The sequence below is a fragment of the Bos indicus genome, chromosome 7 (genome assembly GCF_029378745.1).
Source record: "Bos indicus isolate NIAB-ARS_2022 breed Sahiwal x Tharparkar chromosome 7, NIAB-ARS_B.indTharparkar_mat_pri_1.0, whole genome shotgun sequence".
NCBI classification, from domain to species: Eukaryota; Metazoa; Chordata; class Mammalia; order Artiodactyla; family Bovidae; genus Bos; species Bos indicus.
In genome coordinates this window covers 52696657-52711783 of record NC_091766.1, presented here as the reverse complement: position 1 = coordinate 52711783, position 15127 = coordinate 52696657, and the positions used below count along the sequence as shown (strand labels likewise).

At 50.5% G+C, this 15127-nt stretch overlaps 1 protein-coding gene across 2 annotated transcripts; it reads left to right on the top strand.

Moving 5' to 3' along the window:
- The first annotated feature begins 211 nt into the window (after positions 1-211).
- Positions 212-13097, top strand: PCDH12 (protocadherin 12). Of its 2 annotated transcripts, XM_019965131.2 has the most exons (4): positions 234-3542; positions 6545-6642; positions 8730-8881; positions 12247-13097. In XM_019965131.2, the coding sequence occupies exons 1-4, from the start codon at positions 666-668 to the stop codon at positions 12711-12713; spliced, it is 3594 nt and encodes a 1197-aa protein (XP_019820690.1). In that variant the 5' UTR covers positions 234-665; the 3' UTR covers positions 12714-13097. The 2 variants fall into 2 exon arrangements, with proteins under 2 accessions (XP_070649834.1, XP_019820690.1); XM_070793733.1 differs by lacking the exons at positions 8730-8881; positions 12247-13097 and adding an exon at positions 7079-7200 and having other exon boundaries at positions 212-3542.
- Positions 13098-15127: the final 2030 nt, after the last annotated feature.

Here is a 15127-nt window from a genome sequence, read left to right as displayed (position 1 = left end):
GGAATGGGAGAGGAATAACGGGAGACGAAGGAAACAAGGAGAGACAAGGAAGGAAGAGAGGCCGAGGCGTGACTCGTCCAGCAGGGGCTCTGGCTCTCTGCTTACTTGGCCACAGCAGGGGCTCCCCTCCCCTCAGCGGCCGCCTTGCCACATGGACAGCACCTTCCCATCCGGCCTGTCCCCGGCCGCATCCTCCTCAGCGGCAGTCCACTCAGCTTCACGGAAACTCTCTTTCTCTAATTGGCATAGAAACTCACAGCCCTCCCTTTTCCTGTAGGTGGGGTTTCCATAGGAAAAAGCTGCTTCTCTGTTTCCCTGGCCCAGCAACTGTTTGGAAGTCAGATCCCCACATCCTGCTTCACTGGGTCAAGTTCCTCTTGGACCGACTCTTGTCCATCACTGGCTCACGGGGACCCACAGTGCCCCTGTACCAGGGCTCCCCTGGCAATTTTACCTCATCGGTCCTTGCACCTCTCAAATCTCTTCTGATGAAAATGGCCTTTCCTTCTGTTAGTTCCATTATCTAATGATGGGACGAGGCTGTGCCAACAGGTCTGGGGGCAGGAGAACGGGGCTAATCAAGTCCCTCAGGAAACACTGGAGGACTCGCCCAGCCCCTGAAGAACTCTAGCGGTTTCTGGATCTAGCGCTCTCTGGCGGTAAGCATGATGCGATTTCTATCACTTCTGGGACTTTTGGGGCCCGGTGGCTACTTGTTCCTATCAGGGGATTGTCAGGAGGTGGCCACTCTCACTGTGAGATATCAGGTGGCAGAGGAGGTACCGTCTGGCACCGTGATAGGGAAGCTGCCTCAGGAACGGGGCCGGGAGGAGGAGCCTGGCCAAGCAGGGGCTGCCTTCCAGGTCCTACAGCTGCCCCAGGGACTCCCCATCCAGGTGGACTCTGAGGACGGCGTGCTCAGCACAGGGAGGCGGTTGGACCGGGAGCAGCTTTGCCGGCAGCAGGATCCCTGCCTGGTGTCCTTTGACGTGCTGGCCACAGGGGAGCGGGCGCTCATTCACGTGGAGATCCAGGTGCTGGACATCAATGACCACCAGCCGCAGTTTCCCAAAGGTGAGCAGGAGCTGGAAATCTCCGAGAGCGCCTCTCTGCGCACCCGGATCCCCCTGGACAGAGCTCTGGATCCAGACACTGGCCCCAACACCCTGCACTCCTACACTCTGTCTCCCAGCGAGCACTTCGCCCTGGATGTCATTGTGGGGCCCGATCAGACAAAACACGCAGAACTGGTGGTGGTGAAGGAGCTGGACAGGGAAATCCACTCATATTTTGATCTGGTGTTAACTGCCTATGACAGTGGGAATCCCCCTAAGTCAGGCACCAGCTTGGTCAAGGTCAGCGTCCTGGACTCCAATGACAATAGCCCTGTGTTTGCTGAGAGCTCACTGGCCCTAGAAATCCAAGAAGATGCTGCCCCTGGTACTCTCCTCATAAACCTGACTGCCACAGACCCTGACCAAGGCCCCAATGGGGAGGTGGAATACTTTCTCAGTAAGCACGTGCCTCTGGAGGTGCTGAACACCTTCAGTATTGATGCCAAGACGGGCCAGGTGACTCTGCTCCAGCACCTAGACTACGAGAAGAATCCGGCCTATGAAGTGGATGTTCAGGCAAGGGATCTGGGTCCCAATCCCATCCCAGCCCACTGCAAGATTCTCATCAAGGTTCTGGATGTCAATGACAACGCCCCAAGCATCCACATCACATGGGCCTCCCAACCATTGCTGGTGTCCGAAGCTCTTCCCAAAGACAGTTTCATTGCTCTCATCATGGCCAACGACCTGGACTCAGGAAACAATGGTCTGGTCCACTGTTGGCTGAGCCAAGAGCTGGGCCACTTCAGGCTGAAAAGGACCAATGGTAACACATACATGCTGCTAACCAACGCCACACTGGACAGAGAGCAGTGGCCCCAATATACCCTCACTCTGTTGGCCCAAGACCAAGGACCCCAGCCCTTATCAGACAAGAAACAGCTCAGCATTCAGATAAGTGATGCCAATGACAATGCACCTGTGTTTGAGAAAAGCAGGTACCAGGTCTCCACTCGGGAAAACAACCTACCCTCTCTTCACCTCATCACCATCAAGGCCCATGATGCAGACCTGGGTGTTAATGGGAAAATCTCATACCGAATCCAGGACTCCCCAGTTGCTCACTTGGTAGCTATTGACTCAGACACAGGTGAGGTCACCGCTCAGAGGTCACTGGACTATGAACAGATGGCCAGCTTTGAGTTCCTGGTGATTGCAGAGGACAGCGGGCAGCCCCAGCTCTCATCCAGTGTCTCTGTTTGGGTCAGCCTCCTAGATGCCAATGATAATGCCCCAGAGGTGATTCACCCCATACTGAGCAATGGGAGAGCCAGCCTCTCAGTGCTTGTAAATGCCTCCACAGGTCATTTGCTAGTGCCCATTGAGAATCCCAATGGCCTGGGCCCAGCAGGCACTGACATACCACTACAGGCCACCTCCAGCTCTCGGCCATTCCTTTTGGTGACTATCATAGCAAGAGATGCAGACTCAGGGGCAAATGGAGAGCTTCTCTACACCATTCGGAGCGGGAATGAAGCCGGTGTCTTCGTCCTAAGCCCCAACCTGGGGCAGCTGTTCATCAACGTCACCAATACCAGCAGCCTCACTGGGAGTGAGTGGGAGTTGGAGATTGTGGTGGAAGACCGAGGCAGCCCCTCCTTGCAGACCCGAGCCCTGCTGCAAGTCTTGTTTGTCACCAGTGTGGACCACTTGAGGGATTCAGCCCGTGAGCCAGGGGCCCTGAGCACATCAGTACTCACGGTGATTTGCCTGGTCGTACTGCTTGCTGTCTTTGGGTCGATCTTGGCTCTGATCACGTCTATCTGCCGGACGGAGAAAAAGGACAACAGGGCCTACAATTGTCGGGAGGCTGAGTCCACCTACCGTCACCAGCCCAAGAGGCCCCAGAAACAGATTCAGAAGGCAGACATCCAACTTGTGCCTATGCTCAGGGGCCAGGTGGATGAGCCTGGTGAAGTCGGGCAGCCCCCCAAGCATGTGGGCGAGGAAGCAATGATGGAAGCAGGTTGGGACTCCTGCCTGCAGGCCCCCTTTCATCTCACACCGACTCTGTACAGGACTCTGCGTAACCAAGGCAACCAGGGAACGCTGGCCGAGAGCCGAGAGGTGCTTCAGGACACTGTCAACCTCCTTTTCAACCATCCCAGGCAGAGGAACGCCTCCCGAGAGAACCTGCACCTTGCCGAGCCCCAGCCTGCTGTAGGCCAGCCCCGCTCAAGGCTCCTGAAGGCTGCGGGCAGCCCCACAGGAAGAGTGCCTGGAGACCAGGGCAGCGAGGAGGCCCCGCAGAGCCCGCCAGCCTCCTCTGCAACCCTGAGGCGGCAGCGGAATCTCAATGGTAAAGTAGCCCCTGAGAAAGAGTCAGGCCCCCGTCAGATCCTGCGGAGCCTGGTCCGGCTGTCTGTGGCCGCCTTTGCGGAGCGGAACCCTGTAGAGGAGCTCACCGTGGATTCGCCTCCTGTTCAGGTACCTCTCTCTCTGGTCACCCCTGGATCACCATGAACAGCATCAGACCCCATTACCCTCACATTCATTCCTTAGGCTCACCAAGCACCTTAGGATGCATTGGGTGCAGTGGTTCAGCTCTGGAGTCAGAAGAATTTAGCTGTGTGGTCCTGGACAAATGACTTGCTGTCTCTGAGCTTTAGTTTCCTTACCTATAAAGCAGGGATGGCAATAAGAGCATCTGCCTCACAGAATTGTCACTTAATTCCTATTGAGCACTTACTCAGAGCACCTGGCACAAGCAGACACACAGCAAAGGCAGTGAGCAACAGTACCTGCCTTCATCTCATTTGGGCAATTTTCCCTGTGAAGCAAGCTGGCATGGGCATTACTGCCCCCGGGTCTCAGGGGCTGCCTGAGACCCCAGAGCTTGCCGGCTAGGCCTGCTGGGTAGGGCAGTGGAAACAACCTTGGGACTTGGGAGTTAGGCAGATCTAGGTTCCAATTTTGGCACAGTCACTTTAGGAGCTGGGCAACATTATCTTATTTTCTTCATCTATAAGATGGGAGTTGTGATACCAGACTTACCTGTGTCTACCTCCCAGGGGGTTGAAGATTAAATGGGATGATGAATGGCTGTGTCCAGTGACCTAGGGTTTACTGGACACAAATGGGAAAGCTTTTTCTGGGATGGGGCCTGATCTCACATCCATATCGACTCCTCTGAACCCCAGATCATTTCCCTGTGCCCAAGGCACACTTCTGTCGTGAGCCAGGCCATCAGCTCATGTTTCCTGCAGAGCAAGGACACGGCTTCCTTCCCCCACCTCTTCCCCAGGAAGCCACCTGGAGGCGGCCCAGCTGCTCTTTCAGGAGTCCTGCCCTGGCTCTGTGCAGCCCCAGAAGCGTTGTCCAGAGCCATTCATTCATTCACCCATTCATTCATCAAATGTTTATTGAATAAGCTCTTTGTGTCAAATATGGTGCTGGTGGTTGCCAGAGACAGCAGAGAGCAGGCCCTGCGGGTGACCCTATTGAAAGAGAGAAGGGCACCCAGGTGAGTTCGACTTAAAGGTAAGAGGCAGCTTGCCTAATACTTGGTGTCTTTCCAGTAGCATAGAGCTGCTGTGGAGTCAGATCTGGGTTCAAATTCCATCCGGCCCTGCCTCTAATTGCTAGGTAGCCCCTGTGTGCCTCAGGTGCCACATCTGCAAAATGGGTATAATAGCATCCTTTTCCTTGGGTTACTGAAGAATGACATAAGATTAGATACCACTGGACAGTTAGTAAGTGGTTATCCTGAGATCTATTACTAAGTGATTTATAGACTTTCACGCATTTAATCCTCATATCCACAACCAACACATGACCTGGGTCTTGTTATCATCCCCTGTTTTACTGCTGAGGAAACTGAGCCTCAGGATTCCTTAAGGTCACACAGATGGGAGATGGAGCAGGGGAAGATTTAGGATTTGAACCTGAGTCTGACTCGAGTCTGACTCTAGCTGTGAAATGACCCTGAATGACGGCACATCACCTAGGAACTGGCACTCAGGGAGTGTCCCTGAAGTATCGGCTGTCACTCGAGAAAAGGGTGGCAGGTGCCTTAGGAGGGCTTCTGGGCCTGGGCCAGGAGGTGGGAACGGCCCCAAGGCGGGCAGTGGGGCCCTGACACTCCCAAGTCACAGTGAAACCCCAGTCCCAGCCACCTCCCCTTCCAGACCTCCTCTGAGGTCGGCCCTTTCTGTCACAGCTGTCCAAAGGGCAGAGGGATCTCCTCGGAGGGGAGGTGAGCTGGGCCCCGGAGGCAGACACAACATTTCTAGGAGTAACAGCCCAAACCCCTCGACTCTGCGGAGCATTTTAAACTTTAAAACCACCTAATTAATCCTGACAAGCCTGAGAAGAAGGCTGGGTAGTATTTTTAGATTCACCTTAGAGATGAGGAAACTGAGATCTGAGTACATCTAAAAACCTGCCTGTCATCACACAACAAACTAGAAATGACTTTGACTTGGCCTGTTGCCTCCCTCATAAGAGCCTGTGGGACTCTAGCCCTGAACATCTCACCCACCCCCGTCCCATTCACCAGCCTTTCTGAAACTCCACTGTCTCCTCTGGCCTTTCAGCTTGAGTACCTTCTGACTGAAACTCCTTTCACCCCTCACCCAGACTCTCACCCTCTCTCCACTTGCTAACCCTCTGTGGAAACTCCAGGTCTCAGTAGAGGGGCCTGTGATGCAGTATGAACTCAGAAAACATTTGTTGAAATAAGTGAATGACTTCCCTGTAGCCACACCCCACACACACACAACTCTTTCCTTGCTCTAAGTTGGGTGAGGGGCTTTCATCTGCTCCACTTGACCTCTATCCTTTCCCAACTCCGATGTAACCCCCCATAGTAGCCCACATGCCCTGTCTCCCCTGACTGTCCTCCCAGGCAGACTGAGAGTTCCCTGAGGGCAGCGACTGGGCCGTGATCTCATTCTTACTCCCATAGCAAGCACAGGCCCTGGCACAAGCAGGCCCTCATTAAATACTTGTCGAGTGAATGAAAAGATGAATAAATGATTCAGAACACCCTCTGTCTTCTTATAACATAGTTACATCTGACCCACCAACACTGGCTGAGTGTTTGAATACTGCTGAAGAGGGAGATATAACACTTTAAGATGATCCTTATTGAAGTAATAATACATTTATAGTCCGGAAATGCCTTTTCCACCCCCATCTCACAGTGTCCACCGGGAGGAGGTCTCATGGGGGCCCCCAGAGGGCCATTATTCTTTCTCTCAGACACCCAGGTCCCGGGAATCTGTAGTTGACACAAAGCCAAGCAGGGAACCTGCTTGCACACGTCCCTGCCTCCGTCACCATCTTCACCATCCCCCATCCGATCCACAAACATCTGAGGCTGGAGGAAAGACTATAAAAAGAAAGCGCCGGCATTGAGGGAAACATCCGGTAAGGAAGTGTGCTGGGTCGGAATTGTGTGGAGTCAACAGATTTTTCCTGTCTTGTAGCAAATCTCCCAGCTGCTGTCCCTGCTGCATCAGGGCCAATTCCAGCCCAAACCAAACCACCGGGGAAATAAGTACTTGGCCAAGCCCGGCAGCAGCAGGTAAGCAGCACGTAGCCCCAACTCTGGTTTCTCAAGCCCCCTCCCCACCAGCTTGCCCTCACCCTTGCAGCCTCTGTGCTGCAAGGAAGGGTGAGCACATTCCAGATGCTGCTCCCCTGGGAGACTGCAGTGACCAGCATCCATCCCCCCACCCAGACAGCTTGGTCCTGGAGCTACTACTGTATTAATAGTATTTACAGGACCCAGGGTCAATAAGGAAATGACTTCATCCCTGAGGCTCTATCTGTCCTCTGACTTCAGAGGGACTAGACTATGGACTTTAAATCTGTAACGTTCAGCCTTCGTGCTCTTGACACTTAAATATAATATGAAGGTTCCTGGCTAAGGATATGGGTATGTGGGTGTGTTTCTTTGGGCTGTCCTAGAATTAAAGAGACCTCAAGAGGACAACTAATTTAACTCCCTCTTGTTACAGATGGAGAAACTGAGGCTCTAAGTAGTTTGATCCTACCCAGCTACGTAAACTTGAGTAAGTCAGATCAAGCCTCAGGCCTGCAGTTTCTCATCTGTGAGATGGAGGTCGCCACTTCCTTGTAGTGATGGGGTAAGAATTTAGTGACCACAAGTGTTCTAAGCCTGTGGCCCAGTGCCTGGAACAAAGGAGGTATACAAACAATGCTAAGTCCTTTCCCCTTAAAGTGACTTTGTCAAATAACCAGTGAGTGGCAAAGCTGGGACTCGCTCTCAGGACACTGACTTCCAGTTCAGTGCTCTTGCTGTGACAACTTACAGTCATTTTGTTTGGTTGGCTTTTGGCGAAGATAGCTAGAAACACTGTACAGTGGGGGTGAGCACATATACTCCAGAGTCACCTCAGCCTGCCTTTGAAATCTGACTTCATCACTTAACCTGTGGGAACCTTGGGCAAGATGCATAATCTTTACAAGTCTTAGTTTTCTCATTTGTAAAATGAGGATGATAACAAGAGAAGCCCTTACAGAAGTGAAAGGTTTGATGAGAAGGGGAATATACCTTGCAAAGCATATATCTGACTCAGAGTAATTACTCAATAAACATTAGTTGTTGTCATTACTTGCAAACTTGCCACCTTCCTGCTGAAATGGCCATAGAGAAAAAGCAGCAAGGACCCCAGGCCTTAAAGGCTGTTGGGGAGCCTTCCCAGATGCTGGGATGAGAAGCCAGGCCTACCCACTGTGCTGAGGTAGTCCCAGGAACTGGCCTCCTCAGTGATAGAGAGGGGCCATGAGAGGGAGAGGCCAGGGAGACAGCAAGAGACTCCATAGTAGACTCTTAGTAGTTTTGGGATGCCTTACCTCAGCTGCATCCTCTATTGACCTGCTCTTCTGGTCTGGGACTTAGCCTCAAACAAGGAGGAGGGAACATTCAGTCATTCAGTCCACCAGGTATTTATTAAGCACCTACTATGTGCCAACCTCTGTTCAGAGCACTGGTGAGAGAGCAGGGAATGACACAGACAAAAATCCTTGCCCTTGGAGACCTCCCTGATGGTCCAGTGGCTCAGACTCCATATTTCCAATGCAGGGGTCTCAGGTTAGATCCCTAGTCAGGAAACTAGATGCCACATGCTGCAATTAAGACCTGGAATAGCCAAATAATAAAAATAAATACTAAGAAAAAAACCCTGCCACCACTGGAACTCATACTTGGCTGGAGGGATGGAGAGATGGAAGGGTGACTGCACTGGATCAACCAAGGTTTACTGAACTTCTACTCTGTACCAGGTAACGAGAAGGAATGGAGGGACAATGGTGAATAATATCTGTGCATTCACTTTTGTTTGCTGAGTGCTTAGAACACTGTGCTAAGGCCTTTACCTGTGACACCTCATTTTACCCCCACAATGCCCCGTGAGGTGGTTGTTATTTATTGCTTTCATTTTACAGATGAAGAAACAGACTCAGAGTAGGCAAGGGGGCTGGGATCAAGAAACCCAGGTTGGTCTGACTCTGAAGCCTGGGCTGGGAACCTAGTTCACTTTGCAGATGAATGAATGCTGGCATGAATAGCAGAATATTCATAAGCAGGAATGAATGAATCTGTGTGTGAATTTCCTCACTGGTGGAATGGGTTGGCTTCCTCTGCAGGAGTACAATCCCAGACACAGATGGCCCAGGAGCCAGGGCTGGTGGCCAGGCAGAACCAGACCAGGAGGAAGGACCCCTGGACCCTGAAGAGGACCTCTCTGTGAAGCAGCTGCTAGAAGAAGAGCTGTCGAACCTCCTGGACCCCCACACAGGTAGGGACTTCCCAGGGTCACCCTGACCCCACTTCTGCCCCTACAGTCCCTTCCTGTGCCCAGGCTTCAGAGGGCTGTTCCAATCCACTGCAGGGAAACACAGCTAGTCTATTTCTGGAGAAGACTATCAGCAACATTTATTACTTCCCCTGGAGCTTCAGGTCTTCATTTGTTTAAAGACCAGATTTGTCTTTGATTATGCATTTAAAAAGTCATCAAAGAATAGTGAACAATTACTGAGCTCTTGGTGTGTGCCAGGTACTAAGGAAGCCTCTTGGAAGGCATTATCTCAAGTTAAGCTTCCACACAGTCTTCTGAGGTAGACATTAGGAGTTCTAACTTAGAAATCAGCAAACTGAGGCTCAGAAAGGTAACACAGCCTTCCCAGAATCACCTAGCTCATCAGTGATGGAAGGGAAGTCAACCTGGGCCCACCTACCATTAGGGGACCTCTCTTTACCTCCTAAACCACTCATCTGCATTTCTTATTGTGTTTGAAGACCCCTTTACCAGGAGAACTCAAGAATCTGCTGGTCACCCCCCACCTCCCCCCAACACACATCAGTCAGCCTCTTTCAAGTAACACACACTAAGTCTGACCTATGCTGTGGTTTTCTGTTGCATAGTTAATAATCTATTTCTCATCTGGTCATATTCTGTATGCTGAAAGCATGGCAGGGATTTCCCTTTGCTTGGTTAAAAAAATATAGCTAACATTTATTGAGTGCTTTCTGTGTGCTAGTCCCTCTTCTAAGTGCCTCATGAGAAAATCTTCTGAGATTGGGACTATTCATTATCCCCATTTCATAAAGAAAAAAAAAAAAAAACTGAGGGACCAGGGTTTTAATAATTTTCCCAAGGTTGTGTAGCCTATGGTTATTAACCCAGGCAGTGTGGCTCTAAATTAAAATTAAGTAAAATGAAATCTAATTAAAATTAAGTAAAATGAAAAATTCAGTTCCTCAGTCATACCAGCCATGTTTCCAGTGCTACATGTGGCTAATGAATATTGCTTTGGACAGCACAAATACAGAGAACTTTATAGGACTGCATTGTCTAGAATGTAGAGCTATGAGGTCCATTCCAATAACCAATAGCCATGTGTGAAAATGGCTGGACCAGCTGAGATGTGATAGAAGTATAAAACACACTCCAGAGTCTGAAGACTTAGTATGAAAAAAGAATGTAAAACATATTAATAATTTTAAAAATATTGATTACATGATAAAATGATATTAAATATAAAAAACTTACATAAATTAATCTCACCTTTTCTTTTTACTTTTTAAATCTGGCTATTAGAAAATTTCAGATGACCTCAGTGCTGGTGTTATATCTCTATGTTCCAGCTTTGTGCTGGAACCTGTGGGCTTAGTTCCCATGTGGTCCTGATTCCTCATAGCACAGAGGGCAAGGAACACAGCAGGATGGTAACAAGTTGGAGAACGAATAGCACAGCAATGGTAGCAGAACCTGCACTGCCCATAGGGCTGGACCGTGATGGGGCTACTGGTGAATGGGCCTGACACTGGGGTCTCAGTTGCATCAGGTAAAAGCCCCACCAGAGGATGTGATGATGATCATATTTTACTGGCTGCATGAGCTCATTGCATCCTCATAGCCACCTACAAGATAAGTGCTACTATCTCACCACTTTATAAGAGAAAAAAAGAGCCTCAGAGAGATTAAGCAAGTTTTCCAAGTTGACACTGCTCATAAGATGCAAAGCTAGGAAACCAAACCCCGGTCTGCCCAGTGCCCACCTGCCTCGGAGTGAATTCACCATCATGTTTCAGCCATTCTCCTACACTCCACTGATTTTCTCATTGCAAGCTTCATTCCTTCTGAAGCCCTCTGACCCTTGTACAAGGAAAAGCCTGATTCTGTAACACCAAAAGAGTTCCAACCTTATTACCCCAGAGTCTCAGGGAACTAAGGTTTACATTTCCCAAATGTCCAGGGTTAATATTTATGTTCATTCAATCATTCAATAAACGTTCACTGAGCCCTGGGCGTGGCCTGGACTAGTCGGAAAGGGGCTGACCCTGCCTCACAGCCTGCATAGCCCCACACTGACAAGGCAAGACCAAGACTCATTTATCAATAGAAACAGCATTTAGCTGTATTTTGGAATAACTTTTCAAAATCACAAAAGTAATATTTGGTTAATAGAGACAAATGTAGATAAACAAAAAGGGAATAAATCATTTCTGCCCAGGGCAATTTCAGCAAACACTTTGACTTATCCCTTTCCAGTCTTTCACTCTATGCACAGATTTTAAACCCGCTCACCTTAAGCAAGTATTAAATACATGTTAAAGTAGATGTTGTGCTTTTTTTTTTTTCTTTAAAGATACAGATTCTTAACCACAAGGCCTATGCTTTGTCTCCTCAGCCCTGGCCTCTGTCACTGGGCCTGGGACTGGTTTCCTAAGACAGGATTTTCTGTTGAAGAGATGCTAAAAGGAGAAGTGTGATGGTGGGATTCGGGGTCAGGGGGACACTTTGTCACTGCCCCGTCCCTTTCCTGGGACAGCTCTTAGGCAGCCAGCCCCTTCACAGCGTTTCCCGCAGCTTGAGAGGCAAAGGTAGCGGTGTGGAGAGCGTGCGGTATTGAGAGCAGGTGACAGTACAGCCCTTAGCGGGCCAGGGAAGCCAGAACCACAGGTGAGCACCTAGCATCCAGGGAGAGAGGAAGGGCAAGTTCTCCAGACAGTGGGTCTCAGCGGTACAATCACAGGGGGCTTCCAATCATCAGACCCGGGGATCAAATCTGGGCTTGGGTGCCTAGTAGATGAATGACGGAACTTCCCGGAACTCGTTTCCTCATCCATAAAATACTCTTGACTTCAAAGGTGTGTGTGGAGGTTAAATGAGATAATTATGTAAATTGCTTGGCACAGAAATACTTAATAAGCGGTCACTATTATTAATATTATGAATTGGAAAGGAAGGCAGCAGCAAGCCAGGAACTACAGCATTGGCTAAAAAGGGGAATCCCTCCAGCGGCCCCATCCTCAACTAGTGGTGTCTGTCCTGAGGGAGTGAAAATCCTGGCTGTAGAGGGATGGATGGAGGCCACCTAAACCCGAAACACCCCCGGGGACTGGGAGATGCTTTAGAAAGAGGCCAATTTCTAATTCTAGGCCTTCCTCCTCCCGCGGCCGCGTCCCGACTCCAGCTCACGAGCGAACCTCAGTCGCTGCCTTCCTGCCCGGCGCGCTTCCTCGTCAGGGCCTCTTCCTTCCCGCCCCTCTCCGGCCGCCCCATCTGTCCGCGCCCCCATTTCCCTTCCCTCCTTTGTCTGGCGCCCCGCCCGCCTGCCCGGGGCTCCGCCCTCACCGCGTCCCCTTCGCCCCCTGCAGGCCTGGCCCTGGACCGGCTGAGCGTCCCCGACCCGGCCTGGATGGCAAGACTTTCTTTGCCCCTCTCCACCAACTACCGTGACAACGTGTTCTCCCCGGACGCTGCGACCTCGGAGGAGCCCAGGACCTTCCAGACGTTCGGCAAGGCGCCCGAGCTGAGCCCGACAGGCACGCGGCTGGCCAGCACCTTCCTGTCGGAGATGAGCTCGCTGCTGGAGATGCTGCTGGAGCAGCGCCCCGCCGTACCGGTGGAGGCCGCCTCCGAGGTGCTGCGGCGGCTCTCTGTCTGCGGGAGGACCCTCAGTCTAGACCTGGCCACCAGCGGGGCCGCGGGCTCCGAAGGCCTCACGGGCCTAGCTGGGAACAAGGGGGCCGAGAGCAGGACCAGCAGCGGCAGCAGCAGCAGCAGGGGCCAGTGGATCCAGGAACCGGGGACCCTGGGAGATGTTAGGAAGCCCAGGCCCTGAGGATTCTGGGACAGGAACTAGTGTCTCTAATCTTTGAACTCACTGACCAGAGGTGGGCTGAGAACTTTAGGGTGACGGATGCTGCCCCACAGAGGAGGCAGGAGCCCCAGGACAAAAAGCTGGCTGACCAAAGCAACCCCATGTTAAGTGCTGGCTCTACCTGTGGAGTTTTTGGAGGAGGGAGGCAGTTTGTGGCTAAGTGTTTGCTGGTAAAACACATGGAAGAAGAGCACAGAGGGTTCATCCTCTTTGCAAAAGAGATGCCAAGGAGCATCCCAAGCAGGAAGGAGGGCCTGGTTGCACCCTGGAGGGTTGGGGACTGGATCCTGGGGCACCAGGCAAAGCCCTCTGACCTACTAATAAAGGAAATGCAGTGGGTAGTTACCCTGTTTGCACCTGTCAGGAGGGACAGGGAGGAGGGAAGAGTAGGGTGAGGGTTCTTTGTCATCCAGTCGCTGGCTGGAGTGTCATTGTGGGCCTGGATGGGAGGGTGCACAGTGTTAGGTCAGTGGTGATGGACATAGGTACACTAGACCCTCACTCCCCCATTGCTACAGTATCAAATAATCCGCTTCCCAGGTGAAAATTAAAGCTAAGAAAAGCATGAGTATTTATAGAGTATTAACAGGGGCCTTTACAATAGGATTTAATTTCATTTCCTCACAACCCAAGGAAGGGAGGTGTTATTATCCCCATTTCACATACAAGGCCATGAGACTTGGGAGAGGCTGAGTGTCTTGCCCAAGATCAAGCAGAGAAAGGAGGCAGAGCCAGAAATTGGAACTAGGCTTGTCCAACACCAATATCCATGCTCTCGACTTTGGCCCTAGACTGCCAGCCAAGGAAAAGAAAGGAAGAGCTACCACAGGTGGGCTTTTGCCAGAAGTGGGCTTGCCTGAAATCCCCTGAGGAAAAATATTGAAAAGAATATTTCCAAAGCCTCTCAGGCTGCGCATCTCTGCTCTTCCGAGCGCAGAGTGAGGGAGACTTATCATGGACCTGATGCAGGCTGGGCCTCTGCAAACTCCTGTCCTTCCCTAGCAAGCAGCCCTTCAGGTGCAGAAGTCATCTTTCCAGACCCACTGATCGTGGGTAAATCTTCCTCTGTCACAGCAGTGAATTCAGGCCCTAGAGGACAGTGTGTGAACTGGGTCTATGAAATCAACACTGACAGCAGCAAACCTTCCAGGGGAGGAGGGGATGGAAAAAAACAGCAAATATTTTCCCAAGGTTCAGCCTTATAATTTTCCTGGAAGTTTCCAAGCAGTCTATTCAGCTTCTCAACAATGTGGAGGCTCTCCCTGATACTAAAGAAAAAATTTCTGTGCCTCTCCTTTCATCCTTTTCCGGAACTCAGAACACATGTTCACTGTTCGCTGAAAGGTGCCAATCATGCTCCCATCTAGGAATAATGAAAACCATCCATATAGTGATGGTTTTACTATGTAGTGATATAGTGAATCACTATATATAGCGAATTCACTATAGTGATATAGTGAATGTAGTGAGGCATCATTATTCCATTATCCCATTTTACAGGTGAACAAAATGGGGCCCCCAAAGTGCTTCTGGAGCTCAGGGAGCAGGGTCTCTTGGTCTCTGATATATCACTCCAGGGCAGAATAACGTCTTTACAAGATCTGTGATTTGCAAGTTGTTTGGTTCCCCCAGCCAATGAAAGAGGCTGGGGGACACCAAGCAGGTAGGGTCTCCAATCTGACCAGCAAGGCACCTGGCCCAAGGCAACACTTGAATACTTGTTGAATGGAAGAAAAAAATGAAACAGTGGGTACAGAAATGCTACAGGATTCCCTTTTCTCTATACTGGAGCCCCAGGTATAAGACTTCATTAGAAAAGAGAAAAAAAAAAGGTTCCATTACGTGAAAACAGACTGAAAACCATAGCACTGGAGTAGACAGTGCTGACCCCCAATCACTAGTGGATTTTCAGTGCAGAGCTGATGTTGGGCGATGGAGAGAAGAGAAGAGGAGATGACCTAAGGAAACTGGAACCATTGCTCACAATTGGATCACTGCCTCCCTCTAGTTCAAAAGACCTAAATCTGTAGTTCTAGGAACCCCTGCATACTTGGCAAAATTTTGTATACAGGCTTTTTTCCTAGGCAGAAGATACAGAGTTAGCAGATTTTCAAAGGAACATGTGACCTATAAAAAAGGTAAGCAGTGCTCCTCAAGTCACTAAACCTCCACAGACAGGCAGTTTTAATCACAAGGAGTCTGAACGCTTTATTGCCAAAGAAATGGCAAGACAGGAAGGACTGACTGGCCCAGAGCCACACAGCAGGTTTGTGGCAGAGCTAGCATCTACATCTGAAATTCAGATGATGTTCTTTCTGATATATCAAGGGTCCTTAACCTGGGGTTCCTGGTCGAGCTTTGGGATCTAAGGACCT

What these genes read in the sequence shown, in the direction of transcription:
- PCDH12 (XM_019965131.2), top strand. Translation starts at nt 666, where the DNA reads ATGATGCGATTTCTATCACTTCTGGGACTTTTGGGGCCCGGTGGCTAC. An exon ending in TGGATTCGCCTCCTGTTCAG is followed by an intron (nt 3,543 to 6,544) that starts GTACCTCTCTCT and finishes CCTGTCTTGTAG; the next exon opens with CAAATCTCCCAGCTGCTGTC. An exon ending in GCCAAGCCCGGCAGCAGCAG is followed by an intron (nt 6,643 to 8,729) that starts GTAAGCAGCACG and finishes CTTCCTCTGCAG; the next exon opens with GAGTACAATCCCAGACACAG.